The sequence below is a fragment of the Lipotes vexillifer genome, unplaced genomic scaffold (genome assembly GCF_000442215.2).
Source record: "Lipotes vexillifer unplaced genomic scaffold, Lipotes_vexillifer_v1.1 scaffold125, whole genome shotgun sequence".
Taxonomy (NCBI): domain Eukaryota; kingdom Metazoa; phylum Chordata; class Mammalia; order Artiodactyla; family Lipotidae; genus Lipotes; species Lipotes vexillifer.
In genome coordinates, this window is record NW_006785403.1 from 230,403 (window position 1) to 248,416 (window position 18,014).

Sequence of the window (18,014 nt, forward strand, 5' to 3'; positions counted from 1 at the left end):
CAAACTGACAATGTTGCTCAAACCCTTGTAATGGAATTGAATAAAAACTTGGATTAAAAGATCAACTTTGAAATATGCATAATACATTCACTGACTTAAAGGTAAAAAAAAAAAAAAAAAAAAAAATTTCTGTGAGCTGAGCTGCAGAGACCGGAGGATCTGTATTCAGAATCCTGCAGGGAAGGTTGACTTAAATATTTATTTTTCATGCTGTTAATCAACCCAATTGTGGTGAAAGCCATTATGAATACTAAAATTACTTTTCTGCTCTACTAAAATTTCATGCTGACATATAACAAAACAGAAAGAAGCTTGGCTCCTTCTGTCAAACCAAGGGGAAAAGAACCCAACCCAGAAGAACAAATGAGGGATTTTCCATAGATTTCACTTTATAAAATATCACCCATGACTATACTTGAGAATTTGGCTGTAAATTAAGTAAAGATGGTATCAAATTTCTGAATGTTACAGTCAACTGAAAGTTGTGGTTTTTCTTAAGAGAGAAACTAGTGAATGTGAAAATAACACCTAATCTGCTGCCCTTGAAAAAAATATCCTTAAAGAAAGTCACGGGTCTTCCCTGGTGGCACAGTGGTTGAGAGTCCGCCTGCCGATGCAGGGAACACGGGTTCATGCCCCGGTCTGGGAAGATCCCACGTGCCACGGCGCGGCTAGGCCCGTGAGCCATGGCCGCTGAGCCTGCGCGTCCGGAGCCTGTGCTCCGCAACGGGAGAGGCCACAGCAGTGAGAGGCCGGCGTACCGCAAGAAAAAAAAAAGTCACGAATGAAAAGTGCTCTAATCCAGAATAGAAATCAATTACTAGTGGCCTGTGTTCCCGAGAACACCAAGAAAGCGGCTTTACTATGAGGGTCTCACACCAGGAAACTGTTTCTATCTGAAGGCTTTTGTTTTTAGAAATAAATGAACAACAAACAAACAAAAGGTCTCAGTCATAGGCCAGAGGAACTGACAAACAAATGCTGTTCCTTCTTGTCCATTTCTTTGAACGTCTGTGTTTTTAGCTGGCTGAGCAGTCAGGCCAGAGACGAGGTGTAAGTTTCTCCCCTCAAAACATTTCAGTTAGTGAATACCAACACAGACCCTTTCAACAGAGATGTTCTAGGGGACCTCTTCAGTTTGGTCCCTTTCTTAGCTCCTTTTCTCCAGAAGCTTCCAGTGGCCCTGCTCTACTTTATCTGGCTTTCTACTCTTGAACATGGCACAGTTATATGTCTGTTACTGCAAAGAAAGCATCCACTGTCATGCCTCTCGGTTAAAAGTTCAGAATTGGAAGTGGATATCATAGAGGAGTCATTTTGAGCTTGCACATCAGATAAGGCAGGTTTCCAGAGAAAACAGAAAAATGAAACACTAACTGAAGTAAAGTCTGACATGCCAGAATGTAGGGATTTAGCAGAGCAGAGGCCAGGGCCAGAAAGACACAGGGAGAAGGGAGCACGGTACCAGCATGCTGGTGAAGACAGAAGAAGCTGCCTGGCCAGGTAGCTCCCCTGGTCGGTTAGGGCAGGGCAGACTTCAGGATAGGATTCTTCCACCCAGGGCAGCTCTTAGAGTTGAGCTTCCAGATTGGCCTGGATAGAAGAATGCCTGACATTTCTTTAATAAAACTGTCTACATTTCTACAATTTGAGGACAAGGGGGAAAAAGGTCAGTTCTAAGCCTCAGTCTCTTCACCTGTAAAATGGGGCAAATAATTGCACCCATCCCACCGCAGTAAGGATGAGGTGGTATAATTCATGGAAAATGATGTATCAATGGCAAGTGGCAATACTCAGGAAAAATGAAGGCTCTGCTTTTTCACTTTGAAGCGAAGGACCTTTCTAGCAGGTAGATGGGGGAATGAGGCGGGACAGGAATTGCGTCACTCACTCACTCAGCACAGGGGCGCACACCTGGCTGGCGGTCGGTAGGGGGGATGCTACTGTAGGCACCTGGGCAGAATCGGTGAACACCAATTACTTTTATCAGATCATTCACTGGTGGGGGGCTGGAGGGAAAGGAGTGTGACAGAAAAAGGAAAGAGGGTGGAAAAGAGACCAGGGACTCGTAGAAAAATTCTGAAGGCCTGGCAATTTTCCTGAGCGTACCATCCCTGTTTAGTTTTAACATGGCTCTGATGACAAAAGCTGACAGCAGAGTGTTTCAGCTGGGCAATTGGAAAAACATGATTTTGGGGGGGTTTTATTTGGCTGCACCTCAAGGCTTGTGGGATCTTAATTCCCTGACTGGGAACAGAACTTGTGCCCCCTGCAGTGGAAGCGTGGAGTCCTAACCACTGCACCGCCAGGGAATTCCCAGAGAAACATGTTTTTAATCCAAAAGGCTCATTTTTTTTTAAAGCATGTTTGACTTCACATAAAGAAGTGCTTTCTCATGAGACTGAAATGGTGGCAGGTGGCCCGAGTCATGGTAGTGGCTTTCTGTCTGGAGCTTCAGTAGGTGATGGGAACGGAAGCCGGGCTGGGGAGGGAGCGAGCTTACTCAAAGCCTCTGCTGATAAAGTGTTTGCTAGATTCTGTCAGTGATTTCTGTCAAATGGGACAGAATCGAGCTATGACCAAATGCCCTTCTAGACATTTTCATTTTAGAAAAACTCAGAATTTCAAGCAGAATTTCAAGCTTACAGGTTTACAGAGAAAACATCAGACTTGTTTTTCTTTTGCACAAACCAAAGCTTCACATTTCATACTTCAGAACATTACACAGGCACCTATGAAGATAGTATGTTATCAATTAAAGAGACAAAATAAAGAAGCAGCTTTTGGGGATCTCCTGTGCACCCCAGCAGATCACCCCGCACACTCCCTGGAGAACACTGAACTGTGGAACATGTTAAGAGTGTGAAGACGCCACGTTATGCAAGCCAGGTATGTGGTCTAAGTCATGATGCAAGTGGATACAGAGAATCAGAGGGTTTAAACAGAAAACTCCCTGAGTGTCCAAAATACTACAATTCACTTTACAGAAATATATTTTACACACAGCTTTTTTTTTTTTTTACAACTATATTGGGGTATAATTGCTTTACAATGGTGTGTTACTTTCTGATTTATAACAAAGTGAATCAGTTATACATATACATATGTTCCCATATCTCTTCCCTCTTGCATCTCTCTCCCTCCCACCCTTCCTATCCCACCCCTCCAGGTGGTCACAAAGCACAGAGCTGATCTCCCTGTGCTATGCGGCTGCTTCCCACTAGCTATTTTACGTTTGGTAGTGTATATATGTCCATGCCACTCTCTCGCTTTGTCACAGCTTACCCTTCCCCCTCCCCATATCCTCAAGTCCATTCTCTAGTGGGTCTGTGTCTTTATTCCTGTCTTACCCCTAGGTTCTTCATGACATTTTTTTTTTCTTAAATTCCATATATATGTCAGCATACGGTATTTGTCTTTCTCTTTCTGACTTACTTCACTCTGTATGACAGACTCTAGGTCCATCCACCTCATTACAAACAGCTCAATTTCGTTTCTTTTTATGGCTGAGTAATATTCCATTGTATATATGTGCCACATCTTCTTTATCCATTCATTCGACGGCGGGCACTTAGGTTGTTTCCATCTCCGGGCTATTGTAAATAGAGCTGCAATGAACATTTTGGTACATGACTCTTTCTGAATTCTGGTTTCCTCAGGGTATATACCTAGTAGTGGGATTGCTGGGTCATATGGTAGTTCTATTTGTAGTTTTTTAAGGAACCTCCATACTGTTCTCCATAGTGGCTGAACCAATTCACATTCCCACCAGCAGTGCAAGAGTGTTCCCTTTTCTCCACACCCTCTCCAGCATTTATTGTTTCTAGATTTTTTGATGATGGCCATTCTGACTGGTGTGAGATGATATCTCATTGTAGTTTTGATTTGCATTTCTCTAATGATTAATGATGTTGAGCATTCTTTCATGTGTTTGTTGGCAGTCTGTATATCTTCTTTGGAGAAATGTCTATTTAGGTCTTCTGCCCATTTTTGGATTGGGTTGTTTATTTTTTTGTTATTGAGCTGCATGAGCTGCCTGTAAATTTTAGAGATTAATCCTTTGTCAGTTGATTCATTTGCAAATATTTTCTCCCATTCTGAGGGCTGTCTTTTGGTCTTGTTTATGGTTTCCTTTGCTGTGCAAAAGCTTTGAAGTTTCATTAGGTCCCATTTGTTTATTTTTGTTTTTATCTCCATTACTCTAGGAGATGGGTCAAGAAGGATCTTGCTGTGATTTATGTCATAGAGTGTTCTGCCTATGTTTTCCTCTAAGAGTTTGATAGTTTCTGGCCTTACATTTAGGTCTTTAATCCATTTTGAGCTTATTTTTGTGTATGGTATTAGGGAGTGATCTAATCTCATACTTTTACATGTAGCTGTCCAGTTTTCCCACATCACTTATTATTTATTTTTTTATTTTTTTTTTTGCGATACGCGGGCCTCTCACTGTTGTGGCCTCTCCCGTTGCGGAGCACAGGCTCCGGACGCGCAGGCCCAGCGGCCATGGCTCACGGGCCCAGCCGCTCCGTGGCATGTGGGATCTTCCCAGACCGAGGCACGAACCCGTGTCCCCTGCATCGGCAGGCGGACTCTCAACCACTGCGCCACCAGGGAAGCCCCAGCATCACTTATTAAAGAGGCTGTCCTTTCTCCACTGTACATTCCTGCCTCCTTTATCAAAGATAAGGTGACTGTATGTGCGTGGGTTTATCTCTGGGCTTTCTATCCTGTTCCATTGATCTAACCTTCTGTTTTTGTGCCAGTACCATACTGTCTTGATTACTGTAGCTTTGTACTATAGTCTGAAGCCAGGGAGCCTGATTCCTCCAGCTCTGTTTTTCTTTCTCAAGATTGCTTTGGCTATTCGGGGTCTTTTGTGTTTCCATACAAATTGTGAAATTTTTTGTTCTAGTTCTGTGAAAAATGCCAGTGGTAGTTTGATAGGGATTGCATTGAATCTGTAGATTGCTTTGGGTAGTAGAGTCATTTTCACAATGTTGATTCTTCCAATCCAAGAACATGGTATATCTCTCCATCTATTTGTATCATCTTTAATTTCTTTCATCAGTGTCTTATAATTTTCTGCATACAGGTCTTTTGTCTCCTTAGGTAGGTTTATTCCTAGATATTTTATTCTTTTTGTTCCAATGGTAAATGGGAGTGTTTTCTTGATTTCACTTTCAGATTTTTCATCATTAGTGTATAGGAATGCCAATTTCTGTGCTTAATTTTGTATCCTGCTGCTTTACCAAATTCATTGATTAGCTCTAGTAGTTTTCTGGTAGCATCTTTAGGATTCTCTATATATAGTATCATGTCATCTGCAAACAGTGACAGCTTTACTTCTTCTTTTCCGATTTGGATTCCTTTTATTTCCTTTTCTTCTCTGATTGCTGTGGCTACCTGCTGAAAGTGAGGTTCAGGACTTCCCTGGTGGTGCAGTAGTTAAGAATCTGCCTGCCAACGCAGGAGACACGGGTTTGCGCCCTGGTCCGGGAAGATCCCACAGGCCATGAAGCAACTAAGCCGATGCGCCACAACTACTGAGCCTTTGCTCTAGATCCCAAGAACCAGAACTATGGAGCCCTCGTGCCACAACTACTGAAGCCCGTGTGCCTAGAGCCCATGCTCCACAACAAGAGAAGCCACCACAAGGAGAAGCCCATGCACCGCAATGAAGAGTAGCCCCTGCTCACCACAACTAGAGAAACCCCGTGCGCAGCAACGAAGACCCAATGCAGCCAAAAATAAATAATTTACATATAAAAAAAAGTGAGGTTCAACTGTTCTCTGATTGGTACAATATGAAAAGATGTGTCTGTTTGAGAAGAATGTGAAGAAAATGATGACCATCACGAATACTATTATAATAATTGACCTGCTACTAAGGGATCTGGGGCATTCTAAAATGCATTTTACGAATGTGTTTCCAGTGATAAAGAGTATTCAGAACTCCAACTCGGAGGCGTTCATCACAGCTGGTCAACTCCTGCTGGTCTTGTTGTAAACCCACTAATATGAATCAACCCCCTCCCCACATACAGACCACTTTCCATGAAGGGGTTGTGAGTTGATTTCTTCACTATGCAGACACTAGAGTAAGGCCAGTCATTCCTTTGCCTGAGTCATTTGCCTTATCTTGTAAGATGACTTTTCATATGATTATGACCAGAAGACAAATTTCGGCCTGGTCTACGGTTTAATAATACAAAGTACCAGTCTCTTAAAAAGCTCTGCTATCATCACATCTTCAAAGCTGTCTTTACTGAGCTCTCATATATCAATACTCGTGCAAGGGATTGGCTTGTGTAGGAAAGGGAATGAGTCCATCCCTACCCTCTCAAAGTGCGTTGCAGCAGAGGACACAGGCAGATAGGAGAGAAAACTAACAGATAGAGACCCACAGGACAATACAAGACCTGGTGCACTGGAAAGATCAAGTTCCACCAAGTCCCTGGATGCAACCCTCACTGGTCACAGACTGGGAAGGGGAGGGAACCCGGCCTGGGATACACGGGAAGGAATCACAGAGGGAGATGCACAAAGCCCAGAGGGCAGGGGCAAGGGCAGAGGAGTGAAGAATGGGGCTTGGGTTGGTGGAAGGGGAGAGGAGGGGCAGTGGGAGACCTGGGGCAGATGCGGAGGCAGGGGAGTGGGGTCCTGGGAAGAGGCAGCTGTAGAAGAAACGGGGGTCATGTTTAGCAGCACCATGGAGTGTACTGCAAACTGGTGGAATGAGAAGGGCCAATAAGAAGGTGTGAACTCCTTTTGGCAGTGAACAGTGTCTGATGGAGGGAATGACTGGTGTCTTATGGAAGGAATAGCCATGTAAAGAGCTGGCATGAACAAACAAGGTAGGGAGTCTGGATCTTGCAGGAGGAGCAAAGAAAGTGGCTTATCTCAGGGAGATGAGAAAGGGCTGTCTCCATCGTGAAACACTGAATTTAGGTCTTTTTATGCCAGTCCTTCGAAAACCCATTTTTAAAAAAACTTTAGGGGCACTTTAATTAAAAACTGTCTTTATCGGGTTAAAAATTATATATATATATATTATATATATATATATATATAATATATATATATATAATATATTATAAAATATATATATAATATATATATATATTATATATATAAAATTATATATATATATATATAAAACTAAATTTGTCATTTAAACCATTTTTTTAGTGTACAATTCAGTGGCATTAATTACAATCATGATGTTGTATAACCGTCACCACGGTCTCTTTCCAGAACATTCTCATCACCCCAAACAGAAACTCTTTTAACCATTACACAGTAACTCCCCATTTTCCCCTCCACCTGGGAACCCTGGAGTTAAACAATAATGCCCCATTTTCTCCAGCCCCAGGTAACCTCTATTCTGCTTTCTGTCTCTGTGAATTTGACTATTCTAGGTACCCCATATAACCGGAATCATACAGTATTTGTCTCTATGTCTGACTTATTTCACTTAGCATGGTCTTCAAGGTTTATCCATATTGTAGCATACATCAGAACTTCATTCCTTTTTATGGCAGAATGATATTCCATTGTAGGAATACATCACAGTTTGTTTATCCATTCATCTGTTGATGGATACGTAGGTTGTTTCCACCTTTTCCCTGTTGTGAGTAGTGCTGCAGTGAACACTGGCACACAAATATCGTCATTCTATGTTCAGCTTTTTGAGGAACTACAAAACTTTCTTCCATAGTTGCTGCACTATTTTAATACATTCCCACCAGAAATGCGGGAGGGTTCCAATTTCTCCACATCCTTACCAACACTTATTATTTTCCATTTTTTTGGTAATAGCGATCCTAATGGGTATGAAGTGGTCTCTCAGTGTGGTTTTGATTTGCATTTCCCTAATGACTAACGATGCTGAACATCTTTTTTATGAGCCTGTTGGCCAGTTTTGGAGAAATGTCCACTCAAGTGCTTTGCCCATTTTTATGGGGTAATTTCATTTTGCATGGACCTGTTCACAGGACTCAATTTAGCTGTCAACAACATTGACTTATTATATAGGACTGGAATGGTTATTAGAGGGCTGTAGGACCCTTGGGTTCATTTTTACCAACTTGAAAGAAATCTTTGATTTTCCTGTTTAAGAAAAACTTTCCCAGTCTAAACGGCATCACTGCATGGCTCTCTAGAAAACAGTCAAGGACATTTAAGTAAGACGTGCTCAGTGAGTTTACAACCTAAAAGTGGAACAAATTAAATATGCATTCACTTACTCCTCAAAGGTTAACTGAACATATCTTATGTGCCAGAGACAATTTTTAGTTTTTTGGATACAGGAGACACTAGACAGAGAGAGCCCTTGCTTACACTTTACTTCTTGGGAGAACAGTGACAGTAAACAAACAGGTAACGGAATCTGGTTGGAACGACTGCAATGAAAAAAATAAAACAGGGTAAGTAAGGTAATGGGATCATCAGATGAGATGACCTTTTGAGTGGAGACCTGCATGAAGTGAGGGAACAAGCCAAATTAATAGCAAGTGTCAGGTAGAGCAGGAATTCAGGTGGACCAAAAAGCATCTGCAAATGCCCCGGGAGGGTGTGTGCCTGGCTTGACCAGGAACAGCAGGAAGGCCTGTGTGACTAGCACAGGGAGGAGAGGCTGGAGTATAAACTCACACAACTGATGACATAATTTACCCAGATCGTGAGTTAATATGCACCTGCAGCTCCAGGACTGTGTGATACTGACTTTAGGTTTGTAGTGGACATAACGTTTTAAATAATAAGCACTTCATACTATTTTTATCACCAGGCAGGAAGTATAATATTTGCCATAAGAGTTTTTAATTTTTACGTTTAATTGTGATAAAATACTCATAACGTAAAATTTGCTGTCTTCACCGTTTTGCCACCAGAGTTTTAAAAAATAGATATTATACAGAGAAAAAGAAATCTGACTCAGGTCAGGTTTGATTAAAAAAAAGAAAAAAAAAAACCCTTAAAAATGTAGAGTAATTGTGGCCTATTAGAAGTCTTGGTATATTCACCATTTTGATTTAGCAAACGTTACAGTTGACTTCATGAGCTGTCTTGAAAGTTGCTTCTTATGGCCCCATCAGTATTTTTCTTCTCTGACCACCTTGATTCCAGATAAGCTCCTTTAAGAAAAAAAGTGCTGCACTTATTTAGACAGGAGCATATCAAAGGTCTATTGATTTTCGCTCAACTCTCCTTACTTTCCTCCCATGTATTTATTATCTCTGCTCCTAGACAAGAAAACATAGGGCTTAAGGGAAAATGAAGAAATAACTTTGCATGTCAAAACTTTAATTGCAAGTTTCTTTGTCTTCTGGGGAGATAAAGGGTGAGAAAAGTCTGCAGCCCTGAGCTACCTGAAATGAAGGTCCAAGGAAGGTTAGTTTCCTAAACACAGTAATTAGGATGGGTTTGCCTTGTCCTCATATTGTCACCCCACAGGCTCCAGTGAATGCCCCTTTATTCTCCCAGTGCGAAAGAATTTTTTTTTTTGCCATTGTTGAATTTTTTGTTTTTTTAACTTTTATTCATTTGAGGTGAGAACTGCTTTCTCTTCTTTCCTGTAGTAAGCGCTAATGGCCCCTGTGCTTCCAAGCGTGTGCTGGTCTGCTGGACGCCAAGGACCCTCCTAGGCTCTGCCTCCATACTGGGGGTGGACCAAGCTAATAAGGTGGTTAGCCCTAAAAGTGGCCGGGGCAGGGACTAGACTTCCCCCCGCCCACCTCTTAAAAGTGCACAGAATCACCTGGAAATCTCATTAAAAGGTGATTCTCATTGGGTAGGTGTGGGGTGGGGCCTCACCCTGCATTTCTAACAAGCTCCCAGGTGATGCTCATACTGCTGGTTGTTAGTGGCAAGGTCAGAGATCGTTCAAGACCAAGATGAAGTCCAGCGCCTCAGCAAGGCTCCCCGGGCCCGCACGTGTGCTCAGTCTCACCCCAACCCCTCCTCCTACTGTCTCCTCAGCAGCCCTGCCCTGGATCCTAGGCCTAAAAACACACTGCGGCCCCCAGCCTCCACCCCGCTCCATTTCGTCCAGCCAACCCGTGTCATCCTACTCAACCCTGGAGCCTAAGTCAACCAGTCTGACACATGACCTCGCCCACACTGGCCACTTTGGTTTAACTTCAGATCTCACACCTGGACTGGTCAGCCCCTTGCGCTAGACGGTCTCACATCCACCAGGACTGTCTCCTGTCCCAATCCCTTTGATGCTCTACGGTTGTTTTTCGTGTGTCTGCTCCTCCTGGTAGACTGAAAGCTCGCAACTAGGCCCTCAGCACACCGCCCCCATCCCCCAGTCGCCTGTCCCCAGCATTTTTCAACAGACAGCCCTACACCACTTTCAGGGTCACGCCCCGCTCAGGATCCTCAATTAACTCGCCGGCATTCCAAGCCCCCTAACCTGGTTTTGCATCCCCCGTGCCTGCTGACCACCCACACGCCACCCTACTAAGCACGCCTGCTCCTGTGCCAACCCTGTTCCCATGCTTTGCTCGGCTCTCCCAGCCTCTATCACAAATCCAAACGCCAGCACTCCCTCCTGGCTCAGCCCGTCCCACCTCTCCGGGGGAGCCCTGCCTGGGGACTCTGACCCATGAGACCCTCCACCCTTCCTGTATCCCACCATGTATCTCATGTATCCCACATCTCACACGCTCTGATGTCCTCACAGGGCCACATGCAAGGACATCAACTAGATTCAAAGTTCCTGGAAGGATAAGCCGGTGCTGGCGACTGAGCAGGTGCCCACAGGATGCTGGACCTGGGGGGAGATGCAGCGGGGGGACCCTCCCTGTCGAGGTGGCTGGGGCACCAGACACCACTGCCCTGGCCTCCGGAATAATCACTGTCCTGCTCGGCACCCTTCATCTATCTTGCTTTTCAAGACTTTACACCCCACACCTAGTGCTATCCCTGGACTTGTTTGAACTCGTCTCTCTTCTTCCCTTTTTTTTTTTTTTTTAACACAGTTGAGCTTCATCTTCTCTTGTCTCAGCCACAACTAACCTACACTTTTTAAAAAAACAAACCATAATTCAAAAAGAGTCATGTACCACAATGTTCACTGCAGCTCTATTTACAATAGCCAGGACGTGGAAACCACCTCAGTGTTCGTTGACAGACGAATGGATAAAGAAGATGTGGCACATATATAGAATGGAATATTACTCAGCCATAAAAAGAAATGCAATTGAGTTATTTGTAGTGAGGTGGATGGACCTAGAGTCTGTCATACAGAGTGAAGTAAGTCAGAAAGAGAAAAACAAATACCGTATGCCAAGACATATATATGGAATCTAAGAGAAAAAAAGGTTCTGATGAACCTAGGGTCAGGACAGGAATAAAGACGCAGATGTAGAGAATGGACCTGAGGACACGGGGAGGGGAAAGGTAAGCTGGGATGAAGGGAGAGAGTGGCATGGACATACAGACACTACCAAATGTGAAATAGATGGCTGGCGGGAAGCAGCCGCACAGCACGGGGAGAGCAGCTCGGCGCTTCGTGACCGCCTACAAGGGTGGGACAGGGAGGGCGGGAGGGAGACGCAAGAGGGAGGGGATATGGGGACGTATGTATGCGTATAGCTGATGCACTTTGTTATACAGCAGAAACTAACACACCACTGTAAAGCAAGTATACTTCCATAGAGAATTTTAAAAATACAAAGAACAAACTCAACCACTCAAAGTTATTCGGTGCCTTTAAGGGCTGCACTGTGCCAGGTGCGGGGATCTGACTCTCCCCCACTGCCATGTCCAGAGCAGCGCCTCTCAATCCTCACCGTGAAAAAGAATCAACGGGAAACCTTTCTAAAATGCAGCGCCAACAAGCTCCCAGGTGATGCTGACACTGCTGGTCTTGGAGTAGCCAAGTCAGAGATTACATTAAAGACAGAGAGCCGGAACTTTCTCATATTCCCAAACTCTGTACAGTTGTCTCCATGTACATAATGGACATTGAGAACAACCTCGCCCATCGCTGGAGACAGACACCATTTATCTTGAGTGGGCCTCATGCAACACCTACTGCGTGCCAGGCACCATGCTTGAGGCTTTCCCTTCCTCATATTTCTGCTTCCTCACAAAGAGACAAGGCAGCCCATTCAGATAGTTAGTGATAAGCCGACTGGCACAGTGCCAGACACAGAGCAAATGCTCGAATTCTAGGCAAATTAATGAATAATTTTTCCTGAAGGACTGTTGTGATCTTATAACTTCCCTTTACAGAAAACTGTGATGGTTTCCTACTAGCTCTGAATCAAATTCACACTCCCAAGTGTGGACTTGGAAAGGTTGCACCAATTGGGGGCAAAATTAGAGACACCCTGGGGGAAAGGGGTTGCAAAATCAAGATCAGAAATCTTTTCCTGGGCTCAAATTGTCTTTTCTAATAGGGATAGAACACAGGTCCGCCTAATCAACATACAACACAGCTGCTCCAGCCACTTATGCTGTCCCTCATGCTGGGAACAGAATGCCTCTCACACTGGATGAGGCCCCTTTCACCAGGCCACGCTGGACTCGCTGTTCAGGCACAGAGCAGCCGGGTGCCGGTCACACCTGCATTCCCTTGCCCGTGAGGACTGCTCCATGCAGTTAAGATGACTGGTTGTGGGCTTCCCTGGTGGCGCAGTGGTTAAGAATCCGCCTGCCAATGCGGGGGACACGGGTTCGAGCCGTGGTCCGGGAAGATCCCGCATGCCCGTGGAGCAACTAAGCCCGCGCGCCACAACTACTGAGCCTGTGCTCTAGAGCCCGTGAGCCACAACTACTGAAGCCTGTGTGCCTAGGGCCCGTGCTCTGCAACAAGAGAAGCCACCGCAATGAGAAGACCGTGCACCACAGCGAAAAGTAGGCCCCGCTCGCCAAAACTAAAGAAAGCCCACGTGGCAATGAAGACCCAATGCAGCACGACCCCCCAAAAAAGTCTTCCTTCTAGAACTTACAATCTCTTAAAAAAAAAAAATGACTGGTTGTGCATTCTAGTGCTTTGGTTATTTGTAATTTTACAACCAAGTAGGACCTCAACGGCCTGGTCACAGGGATCCCAACTGGGACACAGAATACCTAAGCCCATCAGAAGGGGCACTTTCCCCCCACCCCACCCTGTCCAGGACAGAGCCTGGCAGGTGGCAGAAGTGGGATAAACATGGCCTGTGAACTGTCTTGGCAAACGCAGGAGCAGGGCTATAGTCAGTGGTACAGTACAGTTTATTTCTGGTGGGGGTGTGTGTGGCATAGAGGAGTCAGAGATGCCTTTGCTTCAGGAAGTGGCAAAGATGATTCAAAATGTCACATTTCTTTTCCTCCTGAGTCAGGGACCAACTGGCACATGGACTCTATGCTGAGAATGTTCAGGGTGCCTGTTTAAACTCAGCCTTAAAGTCATAGTGTTATTCCTTCTCCTCAATGACAGTTAACAAGAGAAAGGCCTCAATAAATGTACCTCCTTGAGCCGAGCCCCACGAATGCAAACTGGTATTTCCCAAAATGCTAAAAGAGCTTGCTTCTGCCCCCCCCCCCCCCGCCACCACGTCCTGGAAGTTTCTTCCTCTGCTGCTTACCTGTTGTACAGGCGACTGCATAACCCCTGAGGGGTTAATGCCATGCAGCTGGGGCGGACACCTGGGAGGGGTTCCAGCTCTGCCACTTATGAGCTGTGCAAACTGGACCTCTCTGTGCCTCACTTTTCTCATCTTCCTGGCAAGGTGGAGTGAGGATTAGAGAAAATCTATGTAAAGCACCTAGCACATGTCTGGCACACAGGACGGATTCAGCAAGAGGCAGGTGCTTTTAGTACATTAACCATATATATTAACTTACAGCTGAGCTCAAAATCTTTTTATGGAATCCCACGTCTACAGCAACGGTTCTCAAACTCGAGTGTGCGTCGGAATCCCCTGCAGAGGTGGTTAAACGGTGTCTGATATAGTGGGCCTGGGGTGGGGCCCGAGAACATGCATTTCTAACAAGTTCCCAGCTGCGGATGCTGGGTCCAGGGCCCCCCCACCCCGCCCCGTCCACAGGGCAGAGTCCCAACACCCTCCTGAGGTTTGTTCGTGACTAACCAGCACCGCTCCCATCCCCAGCTGCCCTTGGCCTTTCCTGGTCTCTGGCCAGCTCTGGGCCCCGGACAAACGGACAGGACTTGAGTTTCTCCTGTTTGGCTCTGCCTGTCCCACCTCTGCCCCTTCCCCTGCTCACTCTGCCCTCAGACTCATGTCTGTCCCTCCAGGCCCAGACAAGCGCCACCTGCCCAGCTCACCACGGCAACCCTGTGCGCTCCCCTGGCGTCTTGCTCTTGGCAGCTTCAGACCTACTTAACTGCAAGGACTGAAGACGGGGCTGTCTTATTTTCCCTACTAGGTGGGGGACTCTCCAGGGCACAGGCTGTGGGGTAAGTCTGACGTTTTCCAGAGTGTCTTATGGAAGTGGAAGACCAGGGTCCAGAGAATTGAAAGGAAAAAAGGCTGACAGAGAGGTTAAAGGGAGTAGCGTGGATAACCGGAGCAAAGGGGAAGCAGCGGGCTGACGACCTTCAACGAGAGGAACACAGAAATAAAGAGGACGCCGGCCAACTGACCTCTACCCCCATGAAAGAATCCATGTGAGGAAACGGAGTCAAGCTGTGACACAGTATTAGATTCTGCTATAGGGAAGTTCCTGCCACTGGGAATTGTTAAATAATGTACTGGAATAGCAAGGGTGGGTGTGAATAATCTCTACTAGGCTTGAGAAATGGAACAGATTCTCAGTTACCAGGGACGTTTCAGACATGATCCTGTTCTTCTACCTTGGGTACAAAATTGAGAACCCTCGACAGATCTTTTTCCAACTGGATATGAATTTGGCGGCTGTTGGTGCTACTTAAGGATACACTGCTAAGTTAGTTGCTAAGTATGTTCCAAGAAGGAACAAATATTTTTTAAAACTCAGAACCTTAGAAAAGTGGCTCATTTCCCATTCTGGGGGTGGGTAACGAGAACCCAGGCTAGCAAACACTGCAGCGCTAATAGGATTTGTGAGATGGCACACAGTCCACTCTCCCTGCTTGCCAGGTTTAACCATCACATTCACAAAAAGTTAGAGTTCTTCTTCCTCATTTTTAATGGAAAGTCTTCAAATTTCTGGTAGCTGGAGGAAGTGGCTCTTGTACTCTCAACACTGCACAGGAAATGTAATGAGTTATTATTACTCTGATGAACCGAAAGGGTAGTTTTTGCAGTCGGTTCTTCCTACCACTTGGAAATCTGGCAGCTCTCTGACTTTGCTTGGGCCAGACGGACCTCTGTGTCACCTGCTAGCCTAGGACTTTTTGCAGCGGGGAGCAGAAGCGGGGGTGGGCAGAGAGGAAGGGAAACACTCAGCTGAGGCGCTAATAGCCACCAGGAAAAGGTGTCTCATGCAAGCAAAAAGCTTTCGCTGAGCTGTGGGTCCAAGGTAAACACTGCTTCTGCTGGGGGCAGGTGACCTATCTGAGGCCAGCGTGGGAAGACCACGACGCAGGCCACACCAGCTCTGACGCTGGACTCTTTGGGGGGGGGTCACTGACTGCTTATCTCTTTAGTCCTGAGTTTTAAAACTCTGCCTACATCCTGAACCTCTGATTCAAAGACACCTTTAGGTCAGGAAATGGCTCTGAATTCCAGAGCACACAAATTTCCTGCAGAGCCAATGCCTTGGGGCTCTTAGCTTGTTTTTTAACCCCAGTGGGGTCTAAGGACCTTTGCCTCCCAGTAAGATAATCCACAGCAGATGCGATTCCATATCCTAAACTGCGACCTTCTTTATTGTTTGTTTGGGGGAAAAACAATCCTTCTTTACTTGAACCTGCACCTGCTTTGATTCTGATTTGGACTAAGACAGAAGTTTCCTTAATAAACTGTGAAAAAATACAATCAAACGGTCAGCTGTTCTGTTTTGACATCTACCACATTTTTTTTTTAATAATAGGTCCAACCACATCCTTTGCCCTGTATCTTCGGCGCCCAGCACAGCCTGCTGGCTCTGAAATCGCTCCTGCACTACTTTCTCTTGCCACCCTCCTGACCCGATTCAAGCCTGTACCAGCTCTTCCCCAAAGCAGGGGCTGTGGCCTCCTTACCACGCCCTGGACCCCCTCCTCCCCCCAGCGCCATGGCACCCTTCCCCATGACCTCCACATCTGATCACGTCCCTCCCCAGCTCACAATACACGGAGATAAAATCTAAACTGTTTTCCTTGCACATAAGGCCCTTGAGTGCTGGCCCCGCCCCGCGCCTGCCCTTGGAGCCCAGGAACACTGTCCTCTTCAGGGTCGCCTGAAAACGCCGCACTCGGTCTGGTCTCCCCACCGTTCCCACCACCAGGCAGAGCACAAACCAGTCTTGATCCCCTAGCCTACATGCTGCCCCCTTGCCCCTCATTCTGTGCTTTGGACACACACAACCGCACGGTAAGGAAAAGGGGGTATTTTCCGCCGACACTTCCAGTCCGGTTAAAGTGCTCTTGTCCTGGGCGCCCACCACTCTGAAAGCACTCTTGATGGCACGAGTGTCCCACTGCATTCTGTCTGCACGCATCTAGGCCGGGCGCTTCCGGAAGACAAGAGCTATGCCCCAGCTCTGCGTCTCCTTAGCCTGCTGCAGGGCGGCCCACTTGGAGGAGGCGCTCGCTTTGTTGAGCTAAACAAGCACATCTAAGACAAACGCAGTCCTCTTTCTCACTGTTGAGCGCCATGCCCTGGACGTGGCAGCCCACAGAAATTCCAGGCTGGGGGCCGCCGGTGGCGCATAGGACAAAGACAGAGAGCAGGTTAGCACACGTGCACGCAGACGCGCTGAGACGGCTGCCGGGTGATGAGCGGGGCCAGCAGCCGCTGCCCACGAGAGGGAGGGCAGGGCGCCGGGGAGCCCGGCGACAGGGAGGGCAGGGCGCCGGGGAGCCGCGCCCGCCGGGCTCGCGGGCAGGACGCAGCCAGGGCAGAGGAACCCGCTGGGCTGCGCGTAACCAGGCCCGCCGTCCACTCAGTGTTAAACCTCAAAAGCGCACTGAGAACTTCAGACCCACCCGCTCTTCTGTTTTGCTGAAGTCCACTGTCTCTCTCGTGGTTTCTTCAGGCTCGGGGCTTGGGTTTGGGGGGTAGAAAGGAGGAGTTGAGCTTAATCTGTGCTCCTAGCAGTGGGTCCTACAGAAAGCTCCCACGTGGCAGCCAGAGGGAAACACGAAGATTAGGTGCCCAACTTCCTACAAACCAGGTGGAGAATTTACAGGCGCTTGCAGGGAGAATCACCTGGTGCGCGAATCCCACCCACGATGGCTCTGGGGGCCGGGAGGTGGGGTCAGGTATGCTTCCCTTGGGGGCTGGGGGGCGGCCGCTGCAGGGAGACAGCAGCCAGGCCACAGCTGTCCTGGCGGCCACCTGGCCCGGGGGTAGATGCCCTGGGGGGGTGACTCACTTGTACAGAGGGCAACTGTCAGGGCGGGATGCAGATCCACATCCACAGGAGTCCGCCCAGACAGCATCCTCTGGACACACCATGTGGAAAAAAACACCACTATCTTTTTCCATGCGCTTCAAAGATAAGAAAATAGCACGGGGGGAATTTTAATACTGATCTGGCAGAGAAAGTTCACGGGGTACCTTCTTCAAACAATACTCTGTGAAGGAGGCCCTGGTTTGGAACTCCCCTTTTCATGGCCTCATAAAACACTGATTTATTGACCTTCAAAGACATACCTTTATTGTTTCAGTTTTCCTGGCATATGAATTTCTGGTAGATAACTGAAAAAGCAAGCTCATATTTCCTTATCAACACGGAGAATATGTTCATATTACAGATGTGCCATTTTCGGGGGAAGTGGTGGGAAGGAAATAACAGGGAAGGCATTTGAAATATTTATCAACAAAGTGAACGAAAAGGACACTGATCCCCAAGTCTGTGATTCTCCAAACAAAGTAGTAACTTATGGCCAAGTCTTCCCACTAGGATGGGCTGGCAGGGCAGGAAGACAGCCG

The 18,014-nt window shown here is 46.7% G+C and overlaps 1 protein-coding gene across 1 annotated transcript in view; it reads right to left on the reverse strand.

The window, feature by feature from the left end:
* The window catches only part of TNFRSF11A (TNF receptor superfamily member 11a), a 53,007-nt gene extending 36,429 nt beyond the window's left edge, over positions 1 to 16,578 (reverse strand). The window contains exons 1-3 of the mRNA XM_007457533.1: positions 16,206 to 16,578; positions 15,256 to 15,391; positions 1,915 to 2,009 (exon numbers count right to left, since the gene is read on the reverse strand). Coding sequence (XP_007457595.1) covers positions 1,915 to 2,009; positions 15,256 to 15,391; positions 16,206 to 16,578 — 604 coding nt within the window. The remainder of the gene's footprint in view (positions 1 to 1,914; positions 2,010 to 15,255; positions 15,392 to 16,205) is intronic.
* Positions 16,579 to 18,014: the final 1,436 nt, after the last annotated feature.